Source organism: Gigantopelta aegis, chromosome 4 (genome assembly GCF_016097555.1).
Source record: "Gigantopelta aegis isolate Gae_Host chromosome 4, Gae_host_genome, whole genome shotgun sequence".
Classification (NCBI taxonomy): Eukaryota; Metazoa; Mollusca; class Gastropoda; order Neomphalida; family Peltospiridae; genus Gigantopelta; species Gigantopelta aegis.
In genome coordinates this window covers 58,934,552-58,955,848 of record NC_054702.1, presented here as the reverse complement: position 1 = coordinate 58,955,848, position 21,297 = coordinate 58,934,552, and the positions used below count along the sequence as shown (strand labels likewise).

General features: G+C 34.2%; 1 protein-coding gene across 1 annotated transcript in view; it reads right to left on the bottom strand.

The window, feature by feature from the left end:
- LOC121370835 (diacylglycerol lipase-alpha-like) overlaps window positions 1-21,297 on the bottom strand; it is a 48,461-nt gene that overhangs the window by 6,733 nt on the left and 20,431 nt on the right. The window contains exons 9-14 of the mRNA XM_041496337.1: window positions 17,062-17,194; window positions 10,299-10,382; window positions 9,147-9,224; window positions 8,429-8,509; window positions 4,646-4,788; window positions 2,005-2,073 (exon numbers count right to left, since the gene is read on the bottom strand). Coding sequence (XP_041352271.1) covers window positions 2,005-2,073; window positions 4,646-4,788; window positions 8,429-8,509; window positions 9,147-9,224; window positions 10,299-10,382; window positions 17,062-17,194 — 588 coding nt within the window. The remainder of the gene's footprint in view (window positions 1-2,004; window positions 2,074-4,645; window positions 4,789-8,428; window positions 8,510-9,146; window positions 9,225-10,298; window positions 10,383-17,061; window positions 17,195-21,297) is intronic.

The following is a 21,297-nucleotide window of genomic DNA, read 5'->3' as shown; positions in this document are numbered from 1 at the left end:
TCTAAACTACACCCTGAACTAACTAGAATCCTGTCAACACCAGCCAAATTTCAGTCTTGGAAAGTATAAAACGCAACCCTCTAAAACTGGTTCCTGTCTAATTTTATAAATATTAGGTCCCTGGCATTATCTGGGTTAGACCAGTTTCACATCACTTCCAAATGTACTGAAATCACAATGCAAACAGAGACAATCTCTGTGTTTACACCCTGTCTTAGACACATCTGCCACCGGGGAATCTCGGAGAATGTGCCCACGACAGTCGTGCTTTAACCTTCAGTGGATGTAAGCATGAGTCAAATGGTTGATGGATTGTGTTTACAGAAAATACTACATCATAATTAATTACTTATTACGTCTTGTAGTAATTAAATGAAACTTTACATGAATTTCACAGTTGCAGACAAAAAAACAACTAAAGCTACTGTACATGTTCAATGTATGTATTGTGTGAATCCGCGAATTCAGGTCAGTTTTGATCATTTCCATACACCCACAATTACCAGTGCACATATACCCATCCATGAAGGAACATTGATAGAAATAATTTCAAAAAGATACTTTAACATTGATCAATTTAGACTTCTTGTCCATATGATGTCATTTCTACACATCTGTGATCAATTTATCCATTAAAAAAAATCAGTCAAAAAGTTCATAAATTTACATACACAGATATGGCAAAAACATTTTGATAATTCATGGGTTAGCGGAAAATAGACAGGGAAAATGTGCATAAGGAAACAAAAAACAAAGATGGCTAAGTGATATTCAATACACTACAACATATAGTTTAAATATTAGCTAAATGTTAATGAAGTTTATAAAAGTAATAATTGCACCTTCAATACACTACAACATATAGTTTAAATATTAGCTAAATGTTAATGGAGTTTATAAAAGTAATAATTGCACCTTCAATACACTACAACATATAGTTTAAAAATTAGCTAAATGTTAATGGAGTTTATAAAAGTAATAATTGCACCTTCAATACACTACAACATATATTTTAAATATTAGCTAAATGTTAATGGAGTTTATAAAAGTAATAATTGCACCTTCAATACACTACAACATATAGTTTAAAAATTAGCTAAATGTTAATGGAGTTTATAAAAGTAATAATTGTACCTTCAATACACTACAACATATAGTTTAAAAATTAGCTAAATGTTAATGGAGTTTATACAAGTAATAATTGCACCTTCAATACACTACAACATATAGTTTAAATATTAGCTAAATGTTAATGGAGTTTATACAAGTAATAATTGCACCTTCAATACACTACAACATATAGTTTAAATATTAGCTAAATGTTAATGGAGTTTATAAAAGTAATAATTGCACCTTCAATAAACTACAACATATAGTTTAAAAATTAACTAAACGTTAATAGTGTTTATAAAAGTAATAATTGTACCTTCAATACACTACAACATATAGTTTAAATCTTAGCTAAACGTTAATAGTGTTTATAAAAGTAATAATTGTACCTTCAATACACTACAACATATAGTTTAAATATTAGCTAAATGTTAATAGTGTTTATAAAAGTAATAATTGTACCTTCAATACACTACAACATATAGTTTAAAAATTAACTAAACGTTAATAGTGTTTATAAAAGTAATAATTGTACCTTCAATACACTACAACATATAGTTTAAAAATTAACTAAACGTTAATAGTGTTTATAAAAGTAATAATTGTACCTTCAATACACTACAACATATAGTTTAAAAATTAGCTAAACGTTAATGGTATTTATAAAAGTATTTTTACCTTCAATACACTATAACCTATAGTTTAAAAATTAACTAAACGTTAATAGTGTTTATAAAAAGTTATAATTGTACCTTCAATACACCACAACCTATAGTTAAAAAATTAGTAAACATTAATGGTGTTTATAAAAGTAATAATTGTACCTTCAATACACCACAACCAATAGTTTAAAAATTTGCTAAATGTTAACAGTGATTATAAAAGTATTTGTACCTTGGCACACAATCCTTGCCGACAACAACAGACGTGATGTAACACTTGGTTTCTTCCACACAGGTCAAACTGAAATAACAGAAGTACACAGCATAACAAACTGAGTGTCATCTGGTCAACAGCATGAACATTAAGAGGTCATTGAAATCACATTGCCTGAATTACCAGACAGATGTTATTGGATCACGGAAGCACAACACATGAATTATCATTTCATTTCAATTTATTTTCATGCTTATATCCAATTAACCTTCTGACTACTGCAGGTGAGATATCTCGACCGATGTCTCACCAACGACATACTGCGCACTGTATACAGTGCATTCCCCATTTCATATTTCCCACTGTTTTGCACACGACACTCACCAGTAGCGATTTATTAACAGGAAATGGAAGACAACTCAGTTTCCTGTTTCTTTATATTTTGTTTTTTCAATGGAATTTTCCTCAGAATTTTGAGTTGAAAAAGTAGTTTTCGGCATTGTCACTTGACAACAATGATGGCAAGTCGAGGTAATTTTCAGGGATCGATAGCTGATTGTGATAGCTAACTCGATAATAAATTTGATTGTTTTACCAACAACGTAAATCACCAAATACAAGGATATGAATCGTAAAATCGAAAATAATACTTACCAATTCAAATATGAACTTTATTTTATGTATTTATAAAACATTTAAGTGAATATATTTCAGTAAAAATTATAAACTCGTACCCACTCAACGTTGTTTTTGTCAAAAATTAATCCAGTAGTCCAAAGGTTATGGTTCAAGCATGCTGTCCTGGGCACTCACCTCAGCTATCTGAGCTGTCTGTCCAGGGCAATGGGTTAGTTGCTAGTTGTTAGTGAGAGAGAAGAGTGTGTAGTGGTCTTACACCTACCCACTGAGTCATTAAAACTCGCTGTGCGTGGGAGCCGGTACCGGGCCGCGAACCCTGTACCCACCAGTCTTATGTCCAATGGCTTAACCACGACACCACCGAAGCTGGTTGAATTATCAGACAGATTTTATTTGGTCATGGTAGTATAGTAGTAATAGTACCTGTTAAATGATTAACAGATATTCTGAATCATGCTATATTTACCTTTCAAAAAGTACTTTAATTTGTAATGTCTGGTAACATAAGGATGCTAATCAACATGACAGAACAGTTTAGTACGTACACATGCAGAGAAGATTGACTTCTCAGTCAAGTCATGACAGCCAGCTGTCCACCTAATTTACTATCACCAGCCTCCCTGCTGTAACTCGATTTTGCTAATACAACTGCTAATTAGGGATGTTGCAGATGCTGGGTATTGATTCCTCTTAATGAGGAAGTCACAAAAGGTTACTCACCCAAGCCATAGACTATTAGTAGACAATAAGACACATTTATTTCTATGTCTTGTGCTATTATGATGCAAAACTTAATAATAAAAGAGATTTGTTTATAGCAATAACAATGTTTCTGAATGCAGTGGGATAAAACAAAAAAAGAAGAAAAAGAAAAAGCAAACAGTGAAACATGTAGTACTGATTTCAGGTATATTTCAAATATTTACCAATCCATTTCATATATTAATGGTTGTTTTTAAAACAAATGAAAACATTTTACATAAAGATTTAATTAAAAAAATTTTTTTTTACACATAAAGAATTAAATTAATCTCACACACAATGGACACAAAAACACACACAATATGGTAATGGATTGAATAATAGTTGACACAATGTGATAAACTTATAAACAAATAATAGATAAAAATCTACCATTCTTTTCCAAAATATTTCACCTTTTAATCCTTCTACATGGGTATCCAGAACCCATGTTAATATCTTAAAAATGACAGAAATTTCCTGGCCAGAAAGAAAGAAATGTTTTATTTAACGACGCACTCAACACATTTTATTTACAGTTATATGGCATCAGACATATGGTTAAGGACCACAAAAATACTGAGAGAGGAAACCCGCTGTTGCCAGTTCATGGGCTGCTCTTTTCGATTAGCAGCAAGGGATCTTTTATATGCACCATCCCACAGACAGGGTAGTACATACCACGGTCTTTGATATACCAGTCGTGGTGCACTGGCTGGAACGAGAAATAGTCCAATGGGCCCACCGACAGGGATCGATCACAGACCGACCACGCATCGAGCCAGATACAACACTCTATGACAATAAGTCATGTTATGAATCCCTCCAAAAGCTGGGGTGGCAGTATTTAGTTATCTATTTAAAGTTAGGTGCACTTAAAACTTTGATCTGGGCGAGTTACTATTTAACATACTGCTGTATTAAAATGTACAAAAAACCCCAAGTTTGTTTGATCTGTTTAATGACACCACTACACCACACTGATTTATTAATCATGGGCTATTGAATGTCAAACATTTTGTTATTCTCATATATAGTCTTAGATAGGAAACCTGCTATATTTTTCCATTAGTAGCAAGGGATCTTTTATATGTACCACCCATAGACAGGATAGCACACACCACAGCTTTTGATATACCAGTTGTAGTGCACTGGCTGGAACAAGAACAAGCCCAATGGGCCCAATGATGTGGATCGATCCTCGACCGACACCAGGCAAATGCTTTACCATAGGCCTACATCCCAACCAAAGAACAAATAGTCTGTATTAATATGTTACCTGAGCAGACCTCCCGGTGGCGAGTAAGCATAGCAGTGTAGAGTGGGGTACTCCTGTCGAAGAAGAATCGCCAGGATGGCGGCTGTGCCTGCTCCCAGTGAGTGACCGACCATCACCAGGTCATACTTCTCCGAGGTCTTCTCCTGAAAACAATGGAAAAAAAGTCATAATGGCTACATACATGTAAAACACGTATTCTCAGAGTAATGTCAAAGCAATACATGTCCCCTACCGGGCCTAACAAATTTTTGTATCTTCTAAATTAGAAAGGTCATAAGCATGTGAAAAATAGGTAAAGTGCCATGAAAGTTAAGCTTGATCTGTAACAGTACATGATAATATAAAAAAAATTCAAGGGCCATAACTCTGTCAAACATTTATAAATCACCATGAAAGTTAAACTTGATCTGTAATAGTACATGAAATAGCTATACACAATATCTCAAGGCATTGCGAAAAAAACATCCAGAAACTATATGTGGGACAGACAGCTGGAAGGACAGACAGACAGACTGGCAATTTCGTGGTGTCGTACCACATTTCAGACACTTCAGCCAAGCAGTACACAAATGTATAAAAAGTTACACAACTTTTCATTGTTATACATTGTAAGAACCAACTAGAGCACCAGTGTTATATATAAACTTTATTCCATCCTTATGTTGCTTTAGGTGTACAGGGGAAAATATGCATGGTGTCAGACATATGCACACAAACTGCAATTTTTCACCCACACATGGTTGTCTAATTCTCTGTGATGTGTGGGGGCCATATTAGAAATATTGTGTCCTATTCCTATAGGGTAGATGTTTATCTGTACATCAGATGTAAAAACTTTGTGTTTTAATCACACACTAAAACAAACATGTTTGGTGTCGGACGTACATTTTTTTCATGTTGGACGTATTCCGCGTGAAATACAACTTTACAAGTTTTGAAAAACAGTCATTATAGTTAACAAACAAGATATTAAAAAAAAACCCACAGTTTGATCTAGGATTTATTATTTTTGTTTGAAGAAAATGAAAAACAATTACCAGGTGCATCACAGGAGGGGGGTTCTGGGGTGGGGATGAACACCCCCCCCCCCCCCCCCTCTTGGCCATGTGTTTTGGTTTTTTTTTTTAGAAACCATAAATATTAGCCATACTTAACTAGTTCGGTGCAAATTAAGATGAACACCATTCAAAAATTCAAGGTAACACCTATGACTACAATGTACATGGGGTGGGTGGGGGGAGGGAAAGTGGCCACCTTGTGACTAGTGTACACCTACAAATGACAAGAGACACAAGAAAAATTGCCACTAGCTACACAACATGTACATGTATGACTATGAGATGACAGCACCACAGACAAATTTCATTATTCTAAAATTAAAGGCATATAAGATGGGAGTAACTGTAGCTGTGGCAGCCCCCCAGTGACTATGGACCTGAACAAGGTGCAAGAGATATATTTTAATATTTCTGCAATATTTGTTATAAGTAACTTTAAATTTATTGATTCCACACATACAATGTACTCTCTGTAAAATTTCGTGGCAGGCCATCGGTCTACAGGCTGGTAGGTACTGGGTTCGGATCCCAGTCGAGGCATGGGATTTTTAATGATACCGACTCCAAACCCTGAGTGAGTGCTCCGCAAGGCTCAATGGGTAGGTGTAAACCACTTGCACCGACCAGTGATCCATAACTGGTTCAACAAAGGCCATGGTTTGTGCTATCCTGCCTGTGGGAAGCGCAAATAAAAGATCCCTTGCTGCCTGTCGTAAAGAAGAGTAGCCTATGTGGCGACAGCGGGTTTCCTCTAAAAACAGTGTCAGAATGACCATATGTTTGACGTCCAATAGCCGATGATAAGATTAAAAATCAATGTGCTCTAGTGGCGTCGTTAAATAAAACAAACTTTACTTTTTTACTCTGTAAAATTAACTAGAAAATTTCAAAATAGTAAAGTGCTGTCAATGATTGTAAAAGTGGTTTACTCAAATGTGACGTCACATTTTCCATGTTAGTTGTGATACTCTACAAATGTTCCAATTTGTATAATTCTGGCAGTAAATGCAATTACGGGGTTTGTTATTTTGTTACAGAGATGAACAGTTAGTTGCAAGTATAATTTTTACCTTTTAAAATTTTTACCTTTTAAAACATAATCAACACTTTTGGCGGGAAGTTGCCTTTTGCACACTTTGATAAATTCCTCTTAATCCACTAACATGGATAAAAAATTAATACTGATCTTCATAATTGGCTCTAGTTATAAAAAAATTCTCCTAAAATCACACTGGCATTGCATAAATGTCAATACTTTGCTTCAAAATTGGAAAAAATAAACATGCTTTATGGTGTCGGACGTACACTATAACAGCACCACAGTAGAATGGCAACTGTTACATATTCAGTAATTGTTTTTATATTTTTTAATCAACCATATAAAATTAACATTGCATCTCAGTAACATTTTACAATCAGTTAGCAGAAGTTGAGATTAAACAAATTTCTATTTTGGTGTCGGATGTACACACAAGTAACATACATGTATGTAAATATCATGGATAAAAGTGTGCTTGAAATATAAATTTGTCTTTTATATATTATGTCAATTAGCAAAGGACATGTCTGGGATTACTTCTGTATAAAAATGTTTATTTCTACTCACTTACGTTTTAAAAATATGCTGATAGATGTGTTAATAGAATTTTTCGTAAAATATTGCTGCATTCATAGTTGATGCATTAGTTGCATTATAAGTGACTAAAACACATCTACTGAAAAAGGATTAATGTAATATTTGACGCTAGAGATAATAACCTTTCAAATGATATCAAACTTGTCTCACTTGAATGAGTTTCTAAAAATGACCTATTGGTTTACTTGACCACGGAATTGTCCAGACAGACAGAAGACAGAGATAAAACGTATACTAGTAGTCACCTACAGTTCGACTGGTAGGGGACTAATAAACGAGGCATAATAATGGAAAGTAAAAAAACCCACCAAGACACGTTTTGTAACTACAGGCTATGTTGAGGGTAGTGATGAAGAAAAGGACAGGACTCTTAGAATTATTTAAAAAGTGAGACTCAAATGTTGTGAATTAACAACAAGCATGCATGCTCTCCCAATTGTTTTAAAATCCATGAGATGCACATGATACTATAACATTATAATATATATATTTGCACAAGACGTTTTTGGGTCAAGTACTTTCTCTCTGAACTTGCCAGGTTTATGTTTCGTGCTTCGATAGTAAACATTAATACAAGACTAGCGAATGGGGGATACTGGGTCATGTGTTGACTGGAATACTGGTACTAAATACGGATGAGGATGTGAGGATTATGTTCCCCACTATTGGTGTTAGTTCGTCCACCCTTCCACATCTTACTGTAGTGATCATTTTAACCTACAGAAAGAAATGTTTTATTTAACGACGCATTCAACACATTTTATTTACGGTTATATGGTGTCAGACATATGGTTAAGGACCACACAGATATTGAGAGAGGAAACCCACACAGATATTGAGAGAGGAAACCCACTGATGCCACTTCATGGGCTACTCATTTCGATTAGCAACAATGGATCTTTTATATGCATCATCCCACAGACAGAGTAGTACATACCATGGCCTTTGATATACCAGTCATGGTGCACTGGCTGGAACGAGAAGTAGCCCAATGGGCCCACCGATGGGAATCGATCCCAGACCGACCACGCATCGAGCGAGCGCATTACCACTGCTTAAATCAAACCTATGTAAAGTTCTGTTACATACCTCAGCCTCATTCATTGCCTTACAGATAATCTGCTTTGTGTTTAACTCTTTCTTGATATACAGAGCAGCTTGGACCATGCCCTTTAATAAAAGAACAGCATAACATTCGTAAATATAGATTCAACTCAATCCATCTATTACAAAAAGCATTGTCATTTGTGTCTGTAAACAATAATAATTTTTAAAAAATAAAAATAAACATAACAAAACAAAATGAATACAAAAGATAAAAATTAATGCAATTTACAGATTTAAATATTCTGAAAATAAAAAACCCTATAACAATTTTAAGTTTACATTAAACATTTTGAGGCCATAAAACTAGGAAGTGTTTTTGCCAAAAACAGTAAAAATGTGTAACCATACATTTAATGGAACTCAATACTTTTAAAATTGAACTTAAAAGAAGGGAGGTAACTATTGCTTATGCTGGGAGGTAACTGTTATTTACTCTGATGAATACTGTAATTACAGTGAACTACCAGAGATCTTCCAATTAGTACTAACCAAAGCAAGCAAACACTGAACCAATATTAACCGACTCTAAAACACATAATATAATGTATGTAAGAAAGGTTAAACAGTATACCAAACAAATGGATGTACTGGATGAACATGAACCCTTAATATAAAGTGTACATGTATGTATTGTATAGATTTAAAACACTAAACAAATTAATTAAAAATATGTGGTTTATGAGATGAGATTCAGAAAAACCTTATGTCCTAGCCAGTCCTCTTGAGGAGGATTCAAAGGCAACACTTCTGGTTCAGCCTTCAGGTCAGTCAAAACATCCTACAACAAAAACACAACAGCAATGTTACTATAAATCAGGAAATGATAGCGAGCATAAAGCGAGGCCATACAAGATGCTAATATTTCATGACACTAAAAAGAGACGTACAACAGACCCTCCCGAAAAACATTTGTGTGACTGAATTATCGGTGATTAACTGAACACACATTAAAGGGACATTCCTGAGTTTGCTGCATTGTAAGATGTTTCCGACTAATAAAATATTTCTACGATTAAATTTACATATTACATACATTTTCTTGTTTAGAATATCAGTGTCTGTATATTCAATGTGTTTCTGGTCGTCTTAATATTTGTAAGAAGGCCAAACTGGATTGCATCTTCAAATAATTTCATACGTACGAAAAAAAATACATTTTAGGAAATAAAACAAAATTTAACACAGTACAAATATTAGAACGATCAGAAACATGTTTAATATACAGCCACTAATATTTTATGCAGAAAAATATATTTGATATTTAATTACAATCGTTTAAAAGTCTCTGTTAGTCGATAACATCGTAAACATTGCAGCAAACTCAGGAATGTCCCTTTAATGGTTACATGCTACCAAACTGGATAGCAAACAACAATAGTTAGCATGTACAGTCTGCAATTTTGTACTAAAATTCAGCTGTCTGTAAGCTGCATAATGTTAAAATATATCAAATATATTATTTAACCTGATCCTTTAGCTTTTTTTTTTAAAGTTTCTAATATGACAACCTCACTAAAGTTTTATGTCGCTAATATGTCACTTATTTGGATTTCGCTAAATTTTAATATCGCTAATATTTTATAATTTATAGTATTTGAAGTGTTGCTCAGTTTTGGAAATTCTCATCATTTTGTATCAATTAAAAAAAAAACTGTATCAAATTGTTTAAATTAAAAAATGCAATATTTATTTATTTCACATTACTTTTACATGTTACAATTAATGAAATATACAAATAATTTAACTTTTGTCTCTCATTCAGAAACTTATCAAATGGTTTGTGAGAATGCTTTAATACTTAAAAAAAAAAAATTTAACAAGCATACAACATACACATCTAACTAATACTTACCTGTAAAGACATTGTGCCACGAACACACACGACGACCTTCTTGTAACAATGATCAAGAGCAACAAAGAATGGTGTCTCCCCAATCTTAAAAACAAAATATTTCATTAAACATCCTAATTCACAACTTAGGAATTAGAGAACCAAATTGCTAAATACTAATCATAAGCAATTAATAATCTTTGCAAAGCAAACCACACTATATCATTATGTAAATCAACCACATGCTTACTTATCCAGATGTTATACATGTAATATGGGTCACTTCATATCAGAATAACAAGTGGCTTCCACTATAATGTCTTAGATATTGCTTAACGAAACATGCATAAAAATTAGTTCATCAGATAATATTTTAGGTTTTGATGGTTTAGTTTGGCAAAAAATTTCAGAGTTGTAGAACTCCATTGCGAAAAAAATAAAATAATAATAGCACCATTTTAGGGGTCTTTAAAATTGTTAAAGGAATGCTAAAGCAAAGCTTTAGGACTGGTATGCATATTCAACGATATATAATGCACATTATTACTTAATATCAAGTATAATCTTATAGTTAATTAATAAAACGGTTAAATTTGATGGCTATTATATATTTTGAGTGCAGCCATTTTGTACCATCGAAGTGAATACGCCCTCTGGTGAGCCGGTGGTTACGTAATACTTAATGTGTCACGTCAGGAATTAGTCTTAGAACTTAAGAAACAAAACGTACCTAATTTTTGCTGATGCATTGCAATGTTCTGTAATAATATCCATCCCATTAAGCCAGCAATAAGTATATATTATTTTTCAATACAAAATAAGCCACTACTGTCAGTGTCGAAATAACGGTATTATTTTTCGTCCATACATTAACCCACGTATTGACGTGATAATCATGAGTGTTTTCTTAGTTAATTGGTCCTTTCTTTACGTGGCCTGCATATGTGGTTCCTGATTGGCAGGTGTATATTGCATGGTATATCGGCAAGGTAAGTGATTATGACTGTCTGGCACACATACAAAAATACTTGCCAGCTTTTTTAAGATCACAGGGTATTGTGGGATAACCTGCCGCTCCTACAATGTTAATGGACATTATCAGCCGTCCTGCTTTATTACTGTAAATAATTTGGTAAAACCCCTGATTAAGTAGACTTTCCCATCTAAAATAACAAAACTTACCAATTACATAGTCCCAAAGAAAAGAAAATTATTACTTGAGTATCGTGAGTGGTCATTTTTGATCCAACATAGTCTACCAACAGGCCTAATAATGTGCATTTTTTCTTTGGATTTTTCAAGAGAGACGAAAATACTATATAACTCCATTTCATTCTGATGATGCAAATTGAAATATATTTAGTTAAATAGTTTATTATACTATCAAGTCATTTACATGTATGTTGTTTTACAAGTCTGGTTGACAAAAGTGAAGCGCCTTGTCGTAAATTACTGCTTTTGTTTACACTGTGCATACAGGAGTTGGTCAGAACTGACGTCACTTCGCCCCAAGCTATAGTACCAGACACCACGAAAATGAAACAAAATAGCTGCCCTCAGTTAGCAGGAATAATAACGTGTTTTTATTAACTGAAATTATGAGTTTTTCATTTGTTAAAGTGTCAGTATGTGTTGGTGATCCGGGTATGCATCTTTCCAACACATAAGGCTCATGTTGGAGTTTAGTCTCCCTTTAATAATCTGAAATTGTTTTTTTGAATTAAGTGTAATTTTTAAAAATTACCTACATGTAATGCATATTTTGCCAAAATCAGCCAATTTTAAAAGTTGTTAGAAATCTATTATCCAACATGAATGACCTTACATGACTGGGTATCTGCCAAATGCTCACAAACATTTGTTATCATTGAATATTTATAACACTAAAATTAGCAAATGTTATTGTATAAATATAGAATACTACACTCGTTTTCGCTAGATATCATTTTTATGAAATAAGTGAATTTCCCATGTTAGTATCTGACCAAACGAAAGTGAGGTCAGATAACATGGGAAGTTCATGAGTTTGGTAAAAATTATATCTAGCGAAAACTAGTGTGGTATTTTATTTATTACCCACCTTTTAATAATTTACAAAAAACCTGACAGTTACTTCCAACATAACCCAACGAGACATGGTAATTCACAGAGCTACATGTATATGGAAGAACATGGAAGATGACGTTGCTTACCAAAATGATGTCATTTAGAAACTACGAAATTTGTATGACACTGCAATTATCTTCACTAGGTGGGTAACAAAATTACATATCTCAACACTGATTATTTTATTTGGTCGATACAAATGCTGATCAATGATAATTATATGATTTTAGTATAAAACATCAGAAACGGCACACTGCTGAATAATGGCAAGACCTAGCGATTCTCTTTTCACTGGAGATGTTAGATCTTGGCTTGATGCAGATTCCACTTACTTTCCAATGGTGGTAACAATTTTAACAGCAGTTCACTTTGCAATAATGTGTTGAAAAATAACATGGACCTAACTTACTAACAGCAGCAAGAAATCTCAATTTTGACCAAAAAGTGAGCCACTAGGTTTTATCACTGGACAGAAAATATATCTGATGAATATAAAATATTTTTAATTCGTAACTTTTCCAACAATATAGGGTTGTCAAAATAACGTTTCACAAGACTCCAGAATCCACTCAGTCTCGCAATGTTTGCCAATCCACCCAAAACAAAATTAAACAGTCCTTTAATAATCAAACTCAACACATGCAAAAATAAAACAAAAAATGAAAATATAAGGACATACGTGTATAAGAATCTGCCAATAACTCCTGCATTTTGTTTTATGCTGTAGCAGGATCTCTCAAAAACCAAACAACTAGTGAAGAACACAAGCAGGATTCTAAAGATCTAGCGTACAGAACAAAATAAATACATTTAACAAAAAATAAAATAAAACCAAAGCTACAGGAGTAGTACACACACCACCAGCTCTAGAATAGAGAACAAAATAATAATTATTATTATTCCACAGCACCACAACATACATACAGACACAAAAATATTTAATAGAATAACAGCAAAATAATATGAATATTGTCAAAAGCACATAACATGTACATGTATACTGCCTAAGCCGTGCATGTGTTTATGTGCATGTATGTGTACATGTAAATGTGTGGGTCTACATGTGCATGTATTGTGGGTGTGTATGCGCACAGGCGCTTGTGGGCATGTATATGCATGTGTGTAGATGTGCACAACTTTAAACAGATTACATGTAGATTAATTGAGTCAAATGTACAACTCTGTGACAATACATTTAACAAAGCCATACATGTATCTCAACAATCAATCTGAGAGAACTGCTAAAACAAAATACTTGTCTCCTTCAGGGCCCAACAAATTTTTGTATCCCCCAAGTTTAAGGAATAAAACTGCGTATATCGCCATGAAATTGCAACTTCATCTGTAACAGTATATGATACAATTATACACCAAATTTCAGCTCAATATGTTGAGACATTCTGAAAAAAAAAGGTACTGAAAAATATATTTTTGTATCTGATATATTCAACGGCCATAACTCTTGTCAAAAATGGGTAAATTGCCATACAAATCAAAATCTGTAACAGTATCTGATACATACTAAAGAATTTCATATCAAGGCATTGTGGAAAAAATTTCCAGAATGTACATGTGGGATAGACAGACTGGAAGACAGAAGGACAGAGACGAAACCCATGGTCCCCTCCGGTTGGACCGTGAGGTGACTAATAACCGTTGTGGTATATTCTAAAAATACTTACACATGTAAGTTATAAATTGCATGGTATATATTAAAATTATTGCTCTGTTAGGCAAACATACACATGTATATAGTTTATATATTAGTTATATTAGAATTATTAGTTATCAATTCAGTCAGAGATTTATCCAGGCATTCTGTGAGTCCAAAGACAGACCCCTTCCTAAATAAAAGTGGCACTGAAAATCCCCCAATTTCTATGCTAAAAATTCCCAATATATATATTTAATATATTATGTCTGCTGTAACAAATTAATTACAGTGGTGTACTGCATTATTCAATGGCCTGAAAAATATCCCAAGTATGATTTACGTGTGCTAATTTTCCCAATCACATCTGACATCAAGCAAAACATCCTGGATAAATCACAGTCAGGAAGGTCAACGGTCAAAGCAATAAACATTTTCAACTGTCATTAATGCATGCTTTATTGATACAGGAATCAGAAAAATACATTTAAAAAAAGTATCAACTTTCAATTTAAAAAGAAAAGAAATTTCAGAATTAGCATTGATAAAATAAACTGGATTTAAATTTATTTTATTTTATCAACTAATTATTAATTAAAAATACATGAATATTAAACACATACTGAAATTTAAAAAAAAAAAAAAAATGGAATTTTTTTTCAGCATCAGCATGCATGAAATACATTCTATTGAATTTACTGAACTAATTGTATATGGATATAGCAGAGCATTCAAGCTGAAATTACTAATAAAGACCTCAAATTAATTTCATGCTTCATTTTCAGAATATAAGATGAAAGGAAAAAGAAATAATTGTTGGCTTGTAAAACTTATCAGCACATATACCCTATAGTTTTTTGGTGTCTAACTTAAGATGATTACAACCCTTTACATTAGTATAGAAACTGTAGCAAGAGGTAACCTATAGATCGAGGTGCATGTACATGTATTGGTGCCATGCATGTTACTCCATCTGTATTACATACATGTACATGTACAATAACACTAACACTAACAGACTACACTTTTCCATTACTTTTGATGCGCCAGCAGACTTTCATTTTGGAAAATCCGAGGAGACTGAAAAATTATGCTTTTAAACATGTCGAGGAGTGAAAAAAGTTTTATTCTTAAAAATAATCAGTCCATTTATTAGAGAGGAAGTGCATTAAATTTTATGAAAATGAGGGGCACTGCATTTTGCACCCTTGAGAATCAAATTGAATTGATGGAAATCAATGGGTATGGTCATATGGCACCGACTTGGTTGGAGATTAAAAATCCACCGAGGATAAACGATTCTATGACCAATCATACCTACAGTGAAAACTTTATGACTGAGCTACAACCTACCCCTGAACACACAAAATATATACATAACAGGAAGGTCAAAACACCCACTTATTTATTATTGTTTTTAATTATTAATATTTAGAGACAGATATGAAAATTCCATTGAAAAACAAAAATGGGAAAGCTTTGTAGGACTTGTAAAGTATAGGAACAGTTTACAACTCTTAGTACATGAAGTGCTACAATCAACAATTCCTGAAAAATCTTAAAGATTTTCCATGCAAATTTTTAAATTACAATAAGTCATCTTTTAAGCAGCCTTTGCTGTGAGCAAAATCAAGGCAAACTGAAAATCACTATCCTGACATGGTACTAGGCAAGCAATCATGTGATGTTTCAAATAAAATTTATTAAAATTTTAATTGCAAGGTGATCAGTTGCTGATCACCTAAAAGTTTCTAGGTGAGTAAGGTGAGGAGTGCAAGCAATCACTTGCCTTTCCTGGAATAGACTGTTTAAACAATATGTACGTATATTATTCCTGGAATAGACTGTTTAAACAATATGTACGTATATTATTCATGTATGTATACACAAAGTGCAAAAAAAAGAAAAAAAAAGAAAAAGAAAATTATTTTGTTTTCTCTTTTAACAATGAAATATTATAATAAATTAAATATCTTTTCAAATTTGAAATTCAAATGGTCTTAAATGTCTTCTAGTATTAAGAACCCATTACAAGTTTCATTTTTCTGCTAATATATCACAAAAAGAAAGTGCTTGTTATAAATATGTTTTGTTTGTAGCGCTTTAAGCATAGACATAATTGTTTTGTATCATTAAGAACCCCATTACATTTTTCTTTTACTCAGGGCTTCTAGATTATGGTAGCCCCACTCCTGTGGCTAGTGTTATTCAATGTTGGGCTAGTAAATAACTACTATTGCCATGCCCGATGACTAGTGAAAATATTTTGTCAAATGTTGCAGTTAAGTCTATTTTGTAAATATGAATATCCTGCCCCCAACCCCACGCCCCAATGTTAGTGTTTTTAAGCTCTATCTCCCTCTTTAGGTGACATATCTTATTATTACTATTATTTAGTAAAATTGTATTAACTTAAAGTAAAGATGGGCTAGTGAATTTTGAATCAAGGCTAGTAAATTTTATAAATCAATGATCCCATGGCTAGTGGATTTTATAAAAATTCTAGAAGCCCTGTGTTATTACAGTGAAACCTCCCAAAACCGGACCCTCTGTAAACCAGAAATCCCCCAAACAGGGCATTTTCTGTGGGCCCCTTTTAAATATCTGTACAGAAGAGAACCTCTCTAAACCGGATATCTCTTAAAACCAGACATTTTACTTGGTGTTGAAGATGTCCGGTTTAGAGGAGTTTCACTGTATATGACAAAAAGAAAGTGCTTATTATTAATGTGTTTGTTGTAGTGTTTTAAGTACAGACATAAAGTTTTAAATAATTTACTGACCTAACCCTTTAATTTAACATATATGTACATTATCATTGTTACACACAGAACAAGTAAACACTGTAATGAGACAATCAACTCACAAGGTTTCATGCTTGTAGAAGAATAAAAAGCACAAACATAACATATATCTTTGTGACATAAAATCTGACACATGCTTTGAAAAACGGAAACATTACGCTCAACATCTGTGTGGGTATTTTTAAGTTGAAAAGAAAACAACAGATAAAAAATAATGTCTTACATCCACATGATAGGTGGCATACACTACATCAAACACCTGCAGTTTGCTTATGCGTCTCAGTGCGGCAAAATTACACAAGCAGCAGTTGTCACCCGCAACTGAAGGAGTATCTCGTTTCATACAGCAGCAACAGCTATAAAAAAAAAAAGAAAAAAAAAAAAATATATATATATATATATATATATATATATACTACTCAAAAGAATTTAAGGGTCAAAAATTTATAACCAAATAAGTTTCAGAGTGTATTAGATTGATGATGTAAACTACACCAAAAATTTAATTTATTGTTCCATATTTACAAAAACCCACAAATAAACGTCACTGTATACAAGAAAGTCACATGACATGCTGTCAAAGTTGAAGGTTGTCAAACACGGATTTTACACATTAGAACATTCTGGCGCGAATACACTCGACACATCGTTGCCTCATGCTGTTGATCAGACGTCTGAAGAACTCTTGCGGAATGGCCTGCCACTCTGCCATAAGAAGTTGACCCAGATCATGAAGGTTGGCCGGAGGGGCATGGTTATCCCGAACTCTCCTGCCTAATTTGTCCCAGGCGTGCTCTATTGGGGCCAAGTCAGGCGAATATGCTGGCCAATCCATCCTGGCAATACCTTGTTGTCTGAGAAAGTCCGTTACCACCCTGGCGCGGTGGGGTCTGGCATTGTCATCCTGCAGAACTGCCCCGCCGCCAATCTGCTGAAGGCCTGGGAGAACCAACGGCCGGATAATTTCATTCAGATAGCGGATTCCATTCAGATTGCCATCCACCATAGAGATGCCGCCCCACACCATGACGCTGCCACCACCGAACCGGTGACGTTGTCTAACGTTAAAGTCAGCGAAGCGCTCCCCAGGACGTCTGTAGACACGAACCCGACCGTCGTTGAACTGGAGACTAAACCTGGACTCGTCAGTGAACATCATTCGACCCCACTGAACACGTTGCCACCGCAGATGAAGTGTGCACCAGTGACGTCTGGCCATTCTGTGACATGGTAGGAGTGGTGGTCGAACAGCCTGGCGAAGGCACTCGAGTTCCAGTCGCAGTCCGCAGATTGTCACGTAATCGGTGTGCAGTGGTTGTGCGTTGACGTAGAGCCATATTGGTGATGTAGTGGTCCTCTCTATTTGTAGTGCTTCGGGGTCTTCCCGAACATGGACGATTTCAAACAGAATTCGTTGCTTGGTACCGTTGCCACAGTCGGCCAACGACATTCTGACTGACACCAAGTCTCAGAGCAACATTTCTTTGCGTATTACACGAACGCAAGCTCCAATTATACGGAAATTCAGCATTGGGAACATGGAATACACATGCAAAGCGTGTAAATGAAGCGCTTTGTGAAAAAGCAAGTTATGGGCACTTAGCAGACCTTTCGCTTTCGCCCTAATTTACGTGCAAATGTAAGCAAGTTTTCGCCATTAGAACTAGTCGACAGTGTCAATGACAGTGGATTTTAATTCATTTATGGGTTGCTTAGACCCACTTTCGTCAAAATGGAACAATACCATGCGTGACATTATGGTCTAGCTAATATAATTGACATTCAGAAAATAATGTCGAAAATATCGTCTGACCCTTAAATTCTTTTGAGTAGTATATATATATTTAACCTATAACTTACTCATGATATCCATGTCATAAACCCAAGTGATAATTTTAGTGTATTAACCTGGTTAATAATGGTATGCAAATTTGCAAGGTCTCTAGGTAATGTGTTGCTGTGGATGGGTCATTTGCTTACAAGCCAACAAGACCATGTGTACCTGAGCGTAACGTTTTCAAAGCTTTAGTTAACATGTGTGACGTCAAACTAATTTGTACTAATCGTGATGACGTCATATTACCAATGGTGGCGACTTTAGTAATGTGATTTACTAAAAATTGAATTAAAATGTTATTTTAGAAGTGTTATAGGATAAATAGAATTCGCTACTCGTGTTTTTTAATATGTAAAATATCAACCTCGACAAATACCGATTAACAAAGATCCCTTGCTGCCTGTCGTAAAAGAGTAGCCTATGTGGCGACAGCGGGTTTCCTCTAAAAAACAGTGTCAGAATGACCATATGTTTGACGTCCAATAGCCGATGATAAGATAAAAAATCAATGTGCTCTAGTGGTGTCGTTAAATAAAACAAACTTTACTCTTTTTTTAAAACTCGGTTCATATTTTCCCTATTGAAAAACACTTGTGACATTATATATATATATATATATATATATATATATATATATATATATATATATATATATATATATATATATATATATATATATATATATATATATATATATATGTATATATATATCAACATTAAATATACACAATATGTGAAAAATGTGTGTAAAACTAAATTTGTGTGTAAAATGATGTACCCAATTTAATGTCCTCCAGAAGGAATTCATTTGCAAATGTCTTATTATATAACCCTTTCCAGATGAAAATGAGTTGATAGCTGGTTCACTCCAGACAATATCAGTACTAGGTAGCCCATGCATTTAGCAGCTGATTTACAGATCTAGCTTTTATAGAAGAGTTGTATCCCTTTGCATGCAGTTATATCCCTTCACACAAGTCATAAAAAAGATTAATTTAGTACAATGTATACATAACATTGTATGCAGTACTTGAAAAGTGGTCCGTTTCATTTCCAAATGACTTGAAAAGAAATCAGATACAAAACAATCATTCTGAGAGTACTACCATTTGAAGCAATGCATTTTCCCTACCTGGCCCAATCTCCTAAGTTCAAGGGTCATAAAATGGGTAAATCGTCACGAAAGAAAGTTTGTTTTGTTTAACAACACCACTAGAGCGCATTGATTTATTAATCATCGGCTAATATCAACAAGTATAATCGTATAGTTAATTAATAAAACGGTTAAATGTGACGGCTCTTATATATAACGGGCGCATCCATTTTGTACCATCTCAGTGAGTACGCCCTCTGACGAGCTGGTGGTTACGTAATACTTAACGCGTAACGTCAGGAATGAGCCTTAGAACTAGAGAAACACAATCTACCTGGTTTTTGCGGGATGATAAATAGTCATACATTGCAATGTTCTGTAATAATACACATCCCAGTAAGCCAGCAGTAAGTACATCCAGCACTATATATATTATTTTTCAATACAAAATGAAATACCATTGTCAAAGTGGCTACACAACAAGTCGAAATAATTAACAATGTTTTGTCCGTGCAGTAACCTACGTACTGAAATGATACACGGAGTGTTTTCTTTGTTAATTGGTCTATGCTGTTAGTTGCTTCTACCTGTGATTCTTGATTGGCAGGTGTGTATTTGATTGGTAACCAGACGAGCCAATTAATTGACGCTGTCTAGACACAAAATACATACTGGTATTGTGGAATATTACCTGTCGCCCCTAAAATGGTAATGGACATGGTTTATTACTGTAAATAGTTCTGTAAAACTATTGATTAAGTAGACTTTTCCATCTAAAACCATAGAACTGACCAATTACGTAGTCCCCCCCCCAAAAAAAAAATTATCACTTGGGTATCGTGGACTGGTAAGAGACTAATAAAAAGTGACTGCTACAAACATTAGCACACAAACGCAAACACACTGGATATATGGTATTCTAAAGAAGAATGGGGTGCGATATAGCCCAGTGGTAAAGCGATCGCTTGATGCATGGTCGTTTTAGGATCGATCCCCATCAGTCGCCCCATTGGGCTATCTCTTGTTCCAACCAGTGCTCCACAACTGATGTAACAAAGACCGTGGTATGTACTATTCTGTCTGTGGGATGGTGCACATAAAAGATCCCTTGCTGCTAATCAAAAAGAGTAGCCCATGAAGTGGTGACAGCTGGTTTCCCCCTCTCTATATCTGTGTGGTTCTTAACCATATGTCTGATGTCATATAACCAAAAATAAAATGTGTTGAGTGTGTCATTAAATAAAACATTTCCTTCCTTCCTTCTAAAGAAGAAAATGTATTTAATATGTAATTTTAGTTCTTAAAAAGGCTCAGTTACAGGTACATGTAGTTGTAGTGCCATTAACACCTAAACATGTCAACATCCGTAGCATGCTGTTTGATGGATCTACACTTTCAGGAAAGCATTCTAGAAACTTAAAGAAAATTATCTTCTTAACTGTTTAAGGAGTTTTAGACTATTAACTACTCAGTTGGCCCCCCCCACCCCCCCCAACAAAAAATCCTAGCTACGGCCCTGTGTATATACT